At 52.4% G+C, this 15331-nt stretch overlaps 1 protein-coding gene across 4 annotated transcripts in view; it reads right to left on the bottom strand.

The window, feature by feature from the left end:
* FOXJ2 (forkhead box J2) overlaps positions 1 to 15331 on the bottom strand; it is a 44364-nt gene that overhangs the window by 2854 nt on the left and 26179 nt on the right. For 2 of the 4 annotated variants that reach the window (XM_019544160.1, XM_019544161.1), the window contains exons 4-10: positions 12855 to 12923; positions 12312 to 12452; positions 11551 to 11749; positions 2679 to 3002; positions 2099 to 2200; positions 1062 to 1262; positions 331 to 429 (exon numbers count right to left, since the gene is read on the bottom strand). In XM_019544160.1, coding sequence (XP_019399705.1) covers positions 331 to 429; positions 1062 to 1262; positions 2099 to 2200; positions 2679 to 3002; positions 11551 to 11749; positions 12312 to 12452; positions 12855 to 12923 — 1135 coding nt within the window. The remainder of the gene's footprint in view (positions 1 to 330; positions 430 to 1061; positions 1263 to 2098; positions 2201 to 2678; positions 3003 to 11550; positions 11750 to 12311; positions 12453 to 12854; positions 12924 to 15331) is intronic. The other 2 variants (XM_019544162.1, XM_019544163.1) reach the window with 2 other exon arrangements.

Below are 15331 nucleotides of genomic sequence, written 5' to 3'. Positions count from 1 at the left end.
ATAGTGATCAGTCAGCATCCAACTGGGAGATGCAAGGGGCTTTGGCAACATGAATGTCCTCACTCCAGCACTCTGTGAGCAATCAGCTCAGGGAAAGAAGTGTAACTGGGGATTGAAGTTCCTCATGTGTGTGGTGAAAGGAGTTGGGGAACTGAATTTCGTTTCAGTGATGCCAGCCTCTTGGGGAAACTTTCTGCAGCCTGGGCTCCCTTTCACTCTCCTCTGACAGCCACCCCTGCCAGCAGGAGCTCTGGGAAGGCTGAAAAAGCTGGTGTGGGGGCAAGTTCTTCAACATTCAGCCACATAACATGCCCTAGTGTCACTTCTTACCTGGGCGATTATATCCTGGAGAGTCCTGGGTGGAAATCTGGTACATAGGAGATGGCCCAGAGAAGAGATGGGGAGGTTGGGGCTGACCATAAGAATTCACTGTCAAAGGAAAGGGATAAAGAACTGTTAGGGACACAGTCAGCTCACCCCTGCTGACTGGTATCACAGCTCCCCCACACCCTGGAGGATTTAGGAAGGGTAAAATCATCAGGCCCTTCTCATGAGTCACAGGTCAGCCAGGTTGCAGCTGCCACAAAATTTGGGAAGATCACCATATGATACCAAAATGAGGTATTCTGACCAGCCATCCTCTGTCCAGTGTCAGAAGCACAGGTGTAACCAGGCTAGGATTTGGCCCTTTCTGACTTCTCCCTCTAAGAACATCAACCTTCTCCCACTCCAGAATAGCCTCCCCTGCACCTCTTCACCTCACCATTTCTTTCCACCTGCTGTCTACACAAATCACCCCATATACCTTTGAGATTTTTACTTTCTTCCTGCCTCAAGTTTTGCTTTCAACTTTATGCCCCAGGTAACACCTTCACCCCACTGGGTGCTGTGTTTAGGCCTCAGACATCCCTACTCTCTAACATCAGGCTGTTCCCTACAGCCCTACAGCTGTGGGAACAGCTACAACAGAGATCAGGCAGATCTCTGAACAGTACCGGGACACTCAGCTTCATCCACTTGTATAGCACCCGGGTCCCCCACCCACCTGCCCTGCTGGGTACCTTGATTCATGGACTGCTCCTGCTTGCCGCTATTCAGGGCACAAGAATCAGAGATCCGAGGGGGCTGCTGTGGGCCCCCCAGGTGAGGGAGCTGACCAGTCTGGGTGAGAAAGTGATTGAGGGAGTCACAGAGGTTGGCAATGTGGTGCTGATCCAGGGTCCAGTTCTTCCGCTCCGCCTGGCGCAGGCTCTCCATCAGCTCTGCAAGGGGAAAATCCCATCACTGCCTGAACACTGCTCCTTCCCATCCCTGAGTCATTCCCCTCCCTCATGCTCAGGCTCCTATCTTACCATCCTCACTCATAATCCAGACATGGATCTATTCAGGTTCCTGCCCTTAGGAACTTTATGATTAATCCCCCAAATTATATGGAGAGCCTCCTTTTTCTCTATCTGGGGTGCTCTGTCTGAATCTTGAGCAGAGTGGGAAGCAACAATGGTGCAAAAACCACTCATCTGCCATCTGTCTATGGCAGGGGTTCTCACCCCCTGGGCTGCAGTGAGTCAGATGCTGGTCTGCAGTACGGTCAGCGGCCAGACCGGAAGTGGCCGGGGACAGGCAAACCGTGGCCACCCAGAGCCAGGCAGGGAGGCCGTGGTTCTTTCTGCAGGGACCACAGCAGTGCAGGGTGTGCCCCACTGCCCTCCACCCAGGGGTAGGGCTATTCTTACCTATCTTCTGGCCAGAAATTCCAGCTGTGGTCGGCTGTGACTGCTGGACTGTGATTTGCTGGGCTGCGGCCACTTCCGGGCCACAGCATAACAACTTTGAGAACCCCTGGTCTATCGTATGTCTACAGCCCCCTTACCCGGATGTCTGAGGACCTGAACACCTGAGTATCAATGCATCTACCTGCACAACACTTCTGTGAGGTAGAGGAACACTAATGGATCCACCTTGCACATAAGGAACCGGGCCACCAAAAGTCCAGTGACTTGTCCAAGGTCAGACAAGAAGTCTGTAACATAGCAGTGAATTGTACCTGAGTTACCTCAGCCCAAAACTAATACCCTAATTCCTGGGCTGAGCTACTGACCTGAGAACTGGGAGTTTTCAATGCTAGACCAGTTCAGCCGGTTCACCATCTTGAAGCTTTCCTTCAGGGAATCAATACTGGAGCACCAGTCGGGAGGAAATGCTGGAATGCAAGGGAAGCAAGATCCTTGTATCAGGGAGTAACATACCAGCCCTCCACCCTCCGATGCAAACTAAAAATAAAGCCAGACTGGGTATGTCATTTGCCAGTGAAATCTGATGCCACCCTGGATAGGGACCCCACCGCCTCACAGGCAGCAAGGTGGGATTCAATCTCCCTGTTCATTCAGGTTTGGGCTCCACCCCCATTTCTAGCTCTAAACAGGACCCTAGGCCTAGGACAAAGGGACTCCTCTCTCCAGAGGCAGGAGGGCAATGAAGTCTCCAAATCCAGCCACACTTGGGTTTCACCACCCGACACAAACACACACTATTTCTCTGCCTTTGTGCAAGGGCATGAGGTGGAGGGGGGCTACTGACTAGCTGAGTCCTTGTCTTGGCTGTTTGGGGGACTGCAGGGAACTCTAATGCTCACCTAGTCCCCTGAGCCCCAGCAGCTCCCTCCACCCTCTGCAACCTACCAAAGCCAGCACTGTTGATTGAAGTCTGTGACTGCTGCTGCTGCTGTTGGTGCTGCTGCTGTTGCTGCGGGTGGGAGTGCGGGTGGTGCTGCTGGTGCTGGTGGTATCCACCATGCTGCATCGGGGGTGGGTGCATGGACATCACAGGTGGGGGGCCATAACCATCACCCCCCTGCTGTTTACCCCCCTGGGGTGGGCAGCCCTCTGGGTTGGGGGTGTGGAGTTGGGGAGCAGCACCCACTGATGAAGGGCCCTGCTGCTGCTGGTGGTACATATAGTAGTTGTGGTTGGAGGGCTGCATGTCACCAAGGAGAGAAGAGAAACCTGAAGGAGGAGGGTGGGGAGGGAGAATGAGAGGAGAGAGTTAAAAGATACAGGCAAAATGGCTGCCTGGCTCAGTCCCCTGCCACCCCCATCACCCAGCGAGTGCATCTACACATGCTATTTGCATGAAGCAATAAACTCCAGAACACGTTGCACAAGAGTTTATTGTTCCTGGGCACCTTGTCTTCACGTATGCCAGGGACTGCAGCACGCTGAGGCATACTGGAGCAGCCCTGGCTGGCAGGGGTTGTGGGGGGGAGTGTTTAGCTTGCCAGCCTGGGGTGGCTCTGACTCAGATCAACATGCTGCAGAGGGTTTGGCTGGGACACAAGGGTGCTCCAGTGCAGGGCTAGTTGGCAGGCAGCCCTGCACTGAAGCACCCTCATGCCCCAACCAGCCCTGTTAGCATCTAAAACATGCCTAAAGAATGTCACCGCAGGATAGTACTTGTATTTACAAGTACTAACCTGCAGCAGAGTTAGTTTCCTGCAGCCTAACAGAGGTGCACGTGTAAATATTGAAACTTCAATGCAGAGCTAATTAGGGAGATTCATAGTAAATGTCTTGTGTAGATGCACCTAGTAAGGACTTTGTTCCAATGCTCAATTGCAAGACTTTCCTATAAAACAGGGGTGGGCAAATATTTTGGCCGGTGGGCCACTTAGCAAGCTTTGGTTACCTCTTGAAGACCACACAAAGTCTTTCAGAAAACATCATTTTAACAAATTATAAAACCAAATCATATAGTAAAAATCAAACATCTGCTATAAATACATTTTAATTTTATTTAAAAAAATAACTTTTGCTTGGATTCGTCTTTGAGTAGTGTATATAGAGGCAATTGCATAATAGCTCAAAATAAAGTCTTACTGTTGTATATTTGGGGGGGGCGTGGGGGTTGTGTGTTGGTGGGGTGCATGTGTTTGGGGGGCGGGCAGCACACTAGGTCCTATAACCTGGGTAGGGGTCGGGAAAGGGAAGGAGAAGGGACAGAGAGCACATGCAGCAGAGTTCACTCAAGCAGTACGGTGCATATATGGTCCCCCCTGATCTGGCCCACAGCTGCCCCCATGGTGCTCTGCATTGTGCCAAATCCTGCCCACTCCCACCTGGGGCAGCCCAAGCTGGGTTTTCTCCTGCACCCACTCCACACCTGCTGACAGCCCTGCCCCTGGACAGTGCACACACCTTCCTGGCAGGACACCTGGCCACCCCCAGGTAGCTGCTCATTGTACTGGATGTCTGAGTGGGTGGAAGGTGGCCAAACACTGGAACTGGAGCCTTGTATGCTGGGGCAGGAGTTGCCTGGCTGCAGCTTCCCCCCCAACCTGACTGGGCATGTGGTGCCTGGCATGTGCTGCCCGGCTACCTGTACCACTTCCCTGCACTATCTGCTGCCTGGAACAGCACAACAGGGGCAGGAGAAGGAGGAGCTACTGGAAACAAGGGGAGCCAAGCAATACCAGGGTGATTGCAGCAGCATTGGCAGCAGTCCCACTGGGAAGTCGTGCACGCTGACCAGGGCTAGGGCCAGGGCCAGGGCCAGGGTAGTGCCATTGGCAGGCACAGGGTGGGTGTAGGTAGGAGTGCGGTAGAGGCTGCCCCAGGCAGGGCTCAGCCCCATGCAGAGCACCATAGGGGCAGTTGTAGGCTGGATATAAATCAATTGGAAAGTCTTATTTTGCCCACCCCTGCTCTAGAGTCACAAACAAATAACACTGTAAAATTATGGGAGACCCTGCCTTGCAAATCCAAGCCAGGGCCATGTGCCTACTTACAGTACAACATCCCACAGGAGCCTTTAGACCAGTGGTCTCCAACCTTTTTAGGTTGGAGATCATTTTTGTAATTTAAGAGGAACCAAATATCTATCCCTCTTCTGTCCACCCAGAAGGTAAGTCTGTGTGGAGGGAAGGAGGGAGGTGAAAAGGGCTGTGGAGGGAGCAGGGCAGATTGAGGCCCCAGCCCTACCCCTCCCCCTCCCTCCCTCACTGCTGGGGCCCCAATCACCCTTACCCCTCAAACAGCAGTGAGGGAGGGGCAAGGCCTGCACAGCTGGGGCAGGGGTAGTGACAAGCAGCTTGTACAGGGGGTGCAGCGAGGGGGCAGCATGCAGCCCAGGAGGGCAGGGAGGGTGTGCGCCCTTGGATCTGCATGCAGGGCAGGGTGAGCTGGGGCAGTGCCGGGCTCTTCCCGGCTGGGCTGCGCTCAGACCGGGTGGCTGTAGTGGTGGCCCTGGGAGTGAGACCCCTGGGGAATGGGGGGGGGGTGCGGCGTCCCCACTCCCAGTGCTGCCACTGTCTATGCCAAGTGCAGCCCGGGCCAGGTCCAGCAGGAACAGCCTGGCACAGCCTTCCAGCCTTCCGCTGCTGCTTGCCCTCCCCCTGCATCTGCCAGCCCCTGGCCCCATCTTTGTGGGGAGGGGAAGGCTGTGCTGGGCCTGGCCCATGCTGTGCTCGGCAGCGGCACTGGGAGCAAGGGTTGGGGGGCTACAGTCCTCCCCCCAGGCCCATGGCCCCACTCCCATCACCACTGCTGTAGCCACCTGGCCTGAGTACGGCTTGGCCAGGAAGAGCCTGACACTGCCCCGGCACCAGTTCACCCTGTACCACATGCAGATCCAAAGGCATGGGCCCCCCCTCCACACCCCCCCCGGATGAGCCATGCTACCCCCACTCCCTACCTGCCCCGTGCTTGGGGGGCATATGCTCCCTGATCCGTGCACGGCAGAGGCGGCTGCAGCTGCGGGCTGGGCTTTGCACCTGGAGTCCATCCCTTCCCTCCCCCACTGACTGACCTGCTGGGCTGGGGGGTGGCAGGTGAGCGCACATGCACGCACGTGTTCAATCTCCTCAGCCCAGGATTGACTTGAAGAAGCTCTGCGATCCACCGGTCGATTGGTTGGTGACCACTGCTTTACACATTTCACTCGTATTTAAGTGCCTGACTCCCAAGAAAACCAGTAAGATTTTGGCACCCAAATACTTCTGTGGATTATGCCCTGTTTTAACTAAATCCTTTGAAGTTTTCCCAAGTGCTGGTCCAAAAAGGCCATGTGCAGTTAAATAAAAATAAGTTGAAGATGCAAGGCTTGACCAACAAAGCCACTTTGGGCCACTTTTCCCCAAAGCTGCCTTGTGGAGATTATATTTCTTCTGTGTCTCAGAAGCAGCCTGGGCTTCACAGTTTTCCTAGCATACATAACTAGTTGATCATGCACAGAAATTCTGCAGGCTGTGCTTAATGCAGCCCTCCTGAAACACTGTTTCTCTCTGTTCCCTCCACAGGCTACCCATGTGCACCCTCCAATCCCTCTCCTTTTCAGGATTGATTAAACCCCTCGTAGTCCTCCATAATACCAGAGGCACCACGCATTTCTCATTCCCCTGGTCTCGAGCTCTGTGCATCCCCATTTCTCCACCATGCTTTATCCTATCTGGGCGGTCACTCAAGTTGTCCGTATACTAAACTGTACTGGGAAGGTGGGCAGAGCTGAGATGGGGTGTAACTGGACTTTATTAATGGCTGCCATCAGCCAGTGCTTCATGGGAACACAGGGCTGCACAGGGCTTCCTGGGCCATCAAACCCAAACCCCCTGTTTGCAGGCAAGTGTTAACCCAAGGAACCCCCAACATCATTACTTCCAAACTATAAAGAACAAAACCTGAAACACAAACAAAACTCTAAAGCCTATAAAACAGGGGTGGGCCAAATGCAGCCCAGAGGCCAGATGCGGTCCACCAGGCCATTCTATCCGGCCCGTGGGGCCTCTAAAAAATTTAGAAAATTAATATTTAACTGCCCTGGGCTGCCTGTCATGCGGCCCTCGATGGCTTGCCAAACTCAGTAAGCGGCCCTCTGCCCAAAATAATTGCCTGCCCCTGCTATAAAACATGCCATGGATAGAAGGAGGGAGATGTGTGCACCAGCCAGGAAGGAACTGGTTAATAGCTGCTCACTGGATCTGAGGCAGAAGACCATGAAATATGCTACAAAGCAACAAAACCCTCTATGTCCCAATCTATGCCAATGCATTCTACTGGAAAAATTCTTTCCTGACCTTGAATCTGGCAATGGAAATGACCCTGAGCAGAAAAGCAAGATCCTCTGCCAGGAACCCCTGAGTTTTCTAAGTACCAACAGAAGTATCAGTGCAACCCAGGCAGAACTGCAGCCTTAGTTACGGGCAGCCTCCCAATGCCTTAGACTGGGGGTGGGGGGAGGACAATTATTTGGGCCTAAGGGCCATATGAGGAGTTTTGATAAGCTGTCATGAGCTGGCTCAGCACCCCCCACGCCACAACATCTCACCAAAACTCCCTATGGGGCTGTGGGCAGGTGGGGAGCACTGTTCAGGAGCAGGAGGGGTGGGCGAGGTTGGGATCATGGGGCCAAGTTGCAAGGCGGGTGGGGGGGGGGGTGGAGAGAGAAGGTGTATGTATGTGTGTATGTGCAGGAGGGAGGCTGCCTGGATGATGCTAGGTCCCGGAAGCCTGCCATGGGTGAGGGAAGGGGAATGCAGGTGTGTATGCAGCAAAGCTCACCCAGCTGCGTGCTGTTCTGTTCCCCCCAACTCCAGTGGCAGCTCCTTCTCCTGATCTTGCCCCTACCATGCTGCACCACTCTGGGTGAGTGGGCAGCTTTAGCTGGGTGGCTCCTGCCCCATCACGCAGGGTTCGGACACCAGCTCCTAGGAAGGCAGCCACGAGCTGAAGCTAGAGCCCCATGCACTGGGGCAGGACCCACCCAGCTGAAGCTGCCTGGCCGCCTGGAGTGGTATGGCATGGCGCTACCAGAGCAAGTTCAAGAGCAGCTTCCAGCAGAGCTGTTCCCAGTGTGGCTGCATCTGGGTGTTATTCTGCTCCCTTCACCTCCAGCAGCAACTCCTGATCCTTTTCCACCCATTCTGCTCCCAGTGAGGAGACAGGTGGGTGAGCAGCTTCAGCCAGGTGTCTCCTGCCTCTGTGCACAGGGTTCCAGCTTCAGCATCCAGCCACTTGAAGCTGCTCACCTGGGGCAAGATCCAAAGAAGGAACAGCCACTGAAGCCAGGGGGATTACAGCAGCACCCAGCTGCAGCCACACTGAGAACAACCCCATTGCAAACTATCCATGCTGGCTGGGCTGCAGGCAGGAGCTTGGTGTGGGCTGCCCCAGTGCAAGCAGGTGGGCCTTGGCCCCATGTTGAGTGCCATGGGGGCATCTGCAGGCTGGATCCAGTCACCTGGAGGACTGGATCTGGCTGTATTTTTGCCCATCCCTGCCTTAGAAGGAAAACCCACATTCTGCCAGAGCCAACAGCATTCATGAGGAGATGTAGGAAAATCTTTCTGGGTCCCTACAGGTGACCAGCAAAAGCCCCAAGTATGAGATTAGCAGACTCTTGCCACAATGTAAGACAGTTACCTCTATATTCCAACACAGGGGTTGAAGATACAGGATTCTACATAACACACACATTGACTGTTGAACCAGAGCTCCCTGTCCTACCACACCACCCCATCCATAAACTTACTGAGTTCAGTTTTAGAACAATTCACATTTTTGGCCCCAAACTACTTAGCTTGGAAGACCATTCCAAAACTTAGCTCTGATAAGACTGGAAAGTAAAAGAGGACTTCTTGCAATATTTGTCCATAAACCACTTTATAGCCATTTGATCTTGATTTAGTGTTATTTTTCAGCTAAAAAAAATCCCCTCTGCCACCCCCCCACAATACACTTGTGCAGTGATTGTGTTTCTTTTCAAGCTCTGTTCTGTTCAGATAAACAAGCCAAGATCTTCAAATCCTTCGGAAGAAAAGCTATCTATTCTCTTAACCATCCCCGTACCCCTTCTTTGAATTCCTTCGAGTTTAAGTTCATCTTTCTTGAATGTTGGTGACCAGACCAGCACACTTTTCTAAATGGGACCTTAGCAATGCATCATACAGTGGTACCCAGTATCTCCTTATCTCTCCTGAATATACTCCACTTTCTGTCTCCTCATCAGTAGTTCTCAACTTTCTAATCTCAGGGCTGAATTTGGTTCCATACTGCTCCCAGTACACTCCACCCCCAAACCTCTGGCATAATCCTACTACCTACCTTAAGATCACTAAGACCCATCTTGCCTTATGGCACTCTTTTCAGGCATATGGCAGAGACACCCAAGCTAAGTGTGCCCAGGGTGGAACAAAAGCAGCAAGGCTGTGTCTGAGCGGCACTGCACCCAAGCTCTGCTTCTCAGTAGACCTAACTACCCTACCCATGGTGCTACACCAAGGTGGTTCAGGAGGTAGCATGTGTGGAGCAACACAATCTCAGTCCTATGTTGCTTGACACCATGGCAAGCTTTGGGAGGGAGTTGGTTCCCCCACCCCCACAAACACATGGCTCATATTTCCCCTTCTAGCCCACTCACAGCTTAATGGTTGGGAGCCTCTGATCCCCACAATCATGGAGGGATAGGAGCTGCTGGCTCTACTAACTCAATGTCAGGGGATCCATGTGGTTTCGTTCAGCTCGCCCCAAGAACCTCTACCCACCCCCGGCCTCAGCATCTCAGGCACCCTTAAGTCGTGTTAGAGCAGCAGTGCAAGTAAGTATACGTGCACATTCAGCTTTGTAGCTGCACATCACTTGTAAGTTACTGGCATTATGTTCTCTCTCTGTTACTCGGTATTGGTTATTCAATGCTCATCTAGCACCTTTCAACCCAGACCACTGTGTAGGAAGATCACTCACATGCACTGACATTGTGGCCTTCTGAAAGGAAGGGGGAGAAACGCAGCAAGCATTTAAACAGCTAAGTGTCACATGTCAGCAACAAGACAGGAAGAAAACTCTTTAGCTGTGCCTCCCCAAAGTTCTCTCTTAGCTTCAAATATTTTTGAGAACAATAGTTTGTCCAGGAAGAGTGAATGAACACTCCCAGTCAACATTTTCAGCCAGGCCGTATGCCTTAATAAGGGGCCTTATTTAAAGTAATGCTAAATTCTCAACCATACCCAGTATCTTCAATAACTCTGACAGTCTCAGAAACAGGGAAAAATCAGACCGTTCGGCACATCTGCTGAGAATGTCAACAAGAAAGGCCTACCTGTTATCTTTGGTGATGGTAGGAACAGGACCAAGACCTGCCAGCCTCACACTGTACTTCAGTCAATACAGCCACATGCTGGATTTGAGCCATCTACGTGAATGGCACAGAACCCCATGACCAGGATGCTACTCACTCCCACAATGAGGCTCCTTAAATCTCTGTTTAGAAGTTGAGCTCAGTTTTACATCTTGTTCAAAGACAGCACCTCTAGGAGCACCTACCACTGGGCTGGGGCTCTGAGGCCACCCTGGCTCATTCTGGCTACCAAATCATCGGCACAGCCTCTTGATACATGATGAATTTTCTGAAAGTGTATGCTAGCCAGTACTAAAGCTGCCTAAGCTGGAGGGACTGGATATACTCAGTCTGTGTGGGAGATTTTAGCTTTCTTTGCAAAATGTCCAGCCCATGACAGGGGATCCCAGCTGCTACTACAATGCCAATAGCTCAGCAAATCCATGAACCACAGAAGTCCTTCAGTTTGCAGGTTTGTCTGAACGCTGTTAGCAGTGTTATGACTGCAGCCTAGAAAACTTATGATTATCAATACAGGCATGGCCCTGGTTTACTAATATTGCCTGTCCCACACCAGCTCAATATTTCAAAAGTATGTTTCTAAACACAAAAGCAGCGAACAGGAATTGTTTTCAGGATTTCTTCTGTGCCCCTTGTTCATATCCCTAAGGTGAGGCTGCCCTCTACTGGCTGTTCTAGAAATCAGAGAATGCAGAGAACAGGAATGGATTACTGTTAGTCTGTCTTTCACCCATTAAAATTACAACCACTCCTTTTCATTGCACTGTATTCCTTGGAGTTCTGTCCAGCTCCAGGTTTTAGGGACCAATGTGAGCGGGATTTCCTACCCATGGGCGACTGGTGCCTCCCAAGTCTGGGGGGCACCAGATCGCTGGGGGTGGGCGACTCCCCCAAAGACTGATCAACAAGCCAACAGCAAAACCAGAAGTGCTTTCCAGTGGCACTTCCAGTTTTGCAGATGGTGCTTCCAGGGGGTGCATGGCCAATCTCAGGGAGTTCATGTGCACCTGTGTGCACCCCTACACGTTGCCAATGTTCCTACCCTTTCCCTTTGTGGAGGCTATTCTACAATTTGTTTCTAACAACCTTCTCCCCCTGCCAAAAACCTGCATTTCTGGATCATGACAGCAGACATCCACATTTTTTTCTCTGTCAAGCCTTTCTTCAGAAGCAGATTCCTCCAGCCTTCCAGGCACTTTTGTTCCTCCTTTTGTTCCCAATGTGTCAGCATTATACATTTTTAAAATAATTGCTAGTTCTGTAGAAAGAGATGGTGGCTGAGAGACTGAGAAAGTGTTGCACATGAAATACACCTGAGAGGAGAACTAGAATATTTCCAAATAAGAAACCCACATTTTCATAGGCTGCTAGAAAGGAAGAATTGGGCGACAAAAAGAGGTGCATTAGTTGCATAGTTCTGGTACTCACCGTGCTGGGAAGAGGAGGATTTCTCCAGCATGGATTTGTAGAGGTTTCGGAAGGACCAGCTCAGGTCCTGGAAGTTGATCTCAGAGTAGGAGAACTTGAAGTCATGGTTGGTGCTGTAGAGAGGGGGTGGTACATCTGCCCCTTCGCGGCCCTGACCCCCTGCCACGGTGGATGCTGCATCCACAGGCCCCGCACCCTGCTGGGGATCATACACGATGGGTAGGGGAGGGAAAGGCATACAGCTTTGTAACTCCACAGAAAGGTTTGAGGAAGGAAGCAGGAAGGGATACACCAGAAAAAGGCACTAGTCTCTTGTCACCTGTTTTTCTCCCAACAAAAACACCTTCCCACTAGGCTCTGAGTACTCCCCCTCCTCTCCCCTCCCAGGATGTGCTACTTCTCCGTATCCTTCAGTCACCTCTCAACCCACCTGCCATTCTCCTCATCCCTCATCTGCTCCTCTTCTCTGCATTTCTTCCTCCCAATCATGAAGCTGCCTCCCGTTTATATCCTCTTTTGTTCCAGCTCTTATTTAAGTATCTCATCCCCCCCATTTAACCTCCAGTCTAGGAAATCTCTCTCCATTTCTTCTCCCTTACCTGCTCTGCCTCTTCTTTCCTGCCCCTTCTCTTGCATTCAATAGCTTGTCTAGATAATTGGTCCAAAAAAGATATCACTCTAAGAAATTCTTGTCCCTCACATAATTTCTGGACCTTCATGGCTATAATATCACTTTTATACTACCTTCTCTTTTCACTCACTTGACTGTAGTTAGCAATGGGGCTGGTGGTCTGCAGCGATAGCTGGGGGGTGGCCTCAGGGGGAAGAGAAGCTTCTGTGCTGACTGGGACAGCCCCCCGGGGGCTCTTACTTGCCTCTTGCTCTGGGGAGTCCTGTGGTATCTGTGGATGGGGAGAGGGAATGAGAAAAGAAAGGAGGAAATCAGACACAGCAGGAGAAGTGAAACTGCAGATGAGAATCTGGCTCCCCTTTGTACAAGCACATGCCCTAAAAAGGGGTGGGGGAGGGCAGCGCTGGGAGTGAAAGAACATTCAAGAGGTCTCAGGCTTTTGCCAGACAAAGCTAAAGATCAGTTCTGGGTGCGATCAATAGCAGCTACATGGTGTGACCAGAGAAGTCAGCCTCAACGTTCATCTGGTCCCAGACTTTTCCTTCTTGTACAAAATCCACTTTCTCCAGTATGATGACAATACAGCCCTGGAAGGCTTCCCTCTTCCTGGAGCAAGAAGGGAATTCTGATCCCCATGTAACCTCATCTGCTCTCAGGAAAGAGTCATACTCACATCATCATCTGGAGGGTGCCGCCTCTTGCGAGAAATATCTGGACAGGTGTCTATTGTCCAATAAGAACCCTGGAAAAAAAAAACAATGGTGAGAGGACAGCAGAATTAGCCTTAGGAACTCTCTACTATAGGGCATAACTGAGACTCATATCACACAGCACCGACTAATGTGTTAAAGGTCAAAACCATCAACATACTCTTCTCAAGACATGAGCTGACTGCCAGCAGGATGGCATGAAAAATTTTTTCCTGTATTTTGCTACTGCCCAATGAGATATAATGCTATTGAGGGAGACCCGTGATTTCCTCTGAAGTGTCACAAAGAAGCCACTAAGAGATGATTCTCACCAGACAAGATAACAAAATGGTCTGATCCAGTGTGGTAAGCCAGACCACATATTACCATCTCTCTTTTGCTAAAACAAGCTCATCATGGTCTTCTGCCTTTTGCATAATTTGTTATTAAGTCAAGTATAGATACAAATAACCAGCGTGGGCAAGGCAACCTATGAGCGTATTAGTGGATCATTTTCTGAATCAGGACAGAAGAAATTCCAGAGTGTGGCTTCCCAGGGAGATCTGGACTGTGCGAAACAGCACTGTTTCATTTCGACTTCCGTTTTGCCATTTCACTGGGACAGTGTTTTGTTTTGAGTTTTGTTAGCACTGTTCTGTTTAGTTTCATCAAAACTATTTCAACGTTTTGCCCATAGGTTATAATGGGGAATCGTGAAAATGCCTAAAACATGGTCATTTCTTGCCTGATTCACATGAAACTTGCAGGAATGGTAGCCCCTTCTGAGGGCATGAAGCCTGCCAACTTTCAAGGTGATAGATACAGTGGTTTCTGGGAAACTGAATCTTAAACTGTTCAAAGCAGAACTCGTGACATTTGCTGGCACCGGCAGCCTCCTATCATCTGGCCTGCAGATCCAGGAGCCCGTACCCCTGGGAGAGCTGTGGGGCTGGGATAGACTCCTCCCAGTGGTGCGGGACCTTAGATCTGCATGCCAGATTACAAGAGGCTGCTGCTGCTGCTGCCTGGGACTGGTGCTGGGTGCAGCCAGTGCACAGCACTAGGAAGACTGATGCTGCCTCTGGCCCAAGGCAGCAGTGGCAGCCTCCTGTCATCCAGAGTGCAGATCCAGGGGCCTGAGCCCCCTGGAAGGAGTCTGGCATAGTCCTGCAGCCCTCTCAGGGGTGCAGGTCCCTGGATCTGTGCGCCAGATGACAGCATGCTGTTGCTGCCAGCTAGGGCCAACGGCAGCAGCAATCTTCCCGGTGCTTGGCATGGGCTGCGCCCAACACCAGTCCCAGGTGGCAGCAGCAGCCTCCTGTCATCCAGCATGCAGACTGGGGGCTCACCCACACCCCCAGGAGGGCTGCAAGGCTGGGCCAGACTCCTCCCAGGGTGTGGGCCCCCAATCTGTGCACCAGATGACAGGAAAGCTGCTGCTGCTGCCTGGGCCTGGCACTGGGCACAGCCTGCACCCAGCGCCGGAAAGACTGGTGCTGCCGCTGGTCCCAGGCAGCAGAGGCAGCCTCCAGTCATCTGGAGATTGGGGGCCTGCACCCTGGAAGGAGTCCAGCACAGCCCCACAACTCTCCTGGGGGTCCGGGCGAGACCCCAATCTGCATGCCAGATAACAGAAGGCTGCTGCTGCCACCTGGAACCGATGCTGGGCAAAGCCTGTGCCCAGCACCAAGAAGACCCTGCGCTCACCTGCTCACTCCTAGTAACCCTGCCGCAGCCCCATGGTATAGGTAGGGAGCAGCGTGCAGCCCCGACTCTGTACACTGGAGCAGCAGTGGTGGGGAAACAGCTGGTGCTTAGTGCGGAGAAGTGGCCGCTCCCCCTGTCCATGGCCAGCACCCTGTGCTACAGCTGCTCAGAGCCTGCATGGGACTGCTTGTGCCTGCTCTCTGATGATGCAACGGAGAGGCAGGTCAGCCCCGCCCAGATTGTGAGCAGCTGCAGCATGGGGCATTGGCCACACGGAGAGGGCAGGGGAGCGACTGCTTCTCCCACCCTGCATTGAGCACCAGCTCCTTCCCCACTGCTGCTGCTCACTACAGTTCGCAGGGCATGTAGGGTCAGGGCTGCACACTGCTCCCTACCTGTACAACAGGGCTGAGGCAGGGGCACTGGGAGTGAGCAGGTGAGCATGGGCATCTTCCCAGTGCTGGGCATGGGCTGTGCCCCGCTCTGGTTCTAGGAGGCAGCAGCAGCAGCCTCGCGTCATCCAGCACGCAGATCGGGGTCCCACACCCCCGGGAGGAGTCCGGCACAGCCTCGCAGCCCCCCTGATCTGCCCCCAGTGCCAGAAAGACTGCTGCTGCCGCTGGCTCCAGCTGACAGCAACAGCATGCTGTCATTTGTCACACAGATCCGGGGGCCTGCATCCCCAGGAGGGCTGTGGAGCTGTGCCAGACTCCTCCCAGGGAGACGCGGCCCCTGGATCCGAGCACCAGATGAC

The sequence above is a fragment of the Crocodylus porosus genome, unplaced genomic scaffold (genome assembly GCF_001723895.1).
Source record: "Crocodylus porosus isolate Cpor-Errol unplaced genomic scaffold, CroPor_comp1, whole genome shotgun sequence".
Lineage (NCBI taxonomy): Eukaryota > Metazoa > Chordata > Crocodylia > Crocodylidae > Crocodylus > Crocodylus porosus.
Note: the sequence above shows the minus strand (reverse complement) of the source record. Positions and strands in the feature narration are given on the sequence as shown.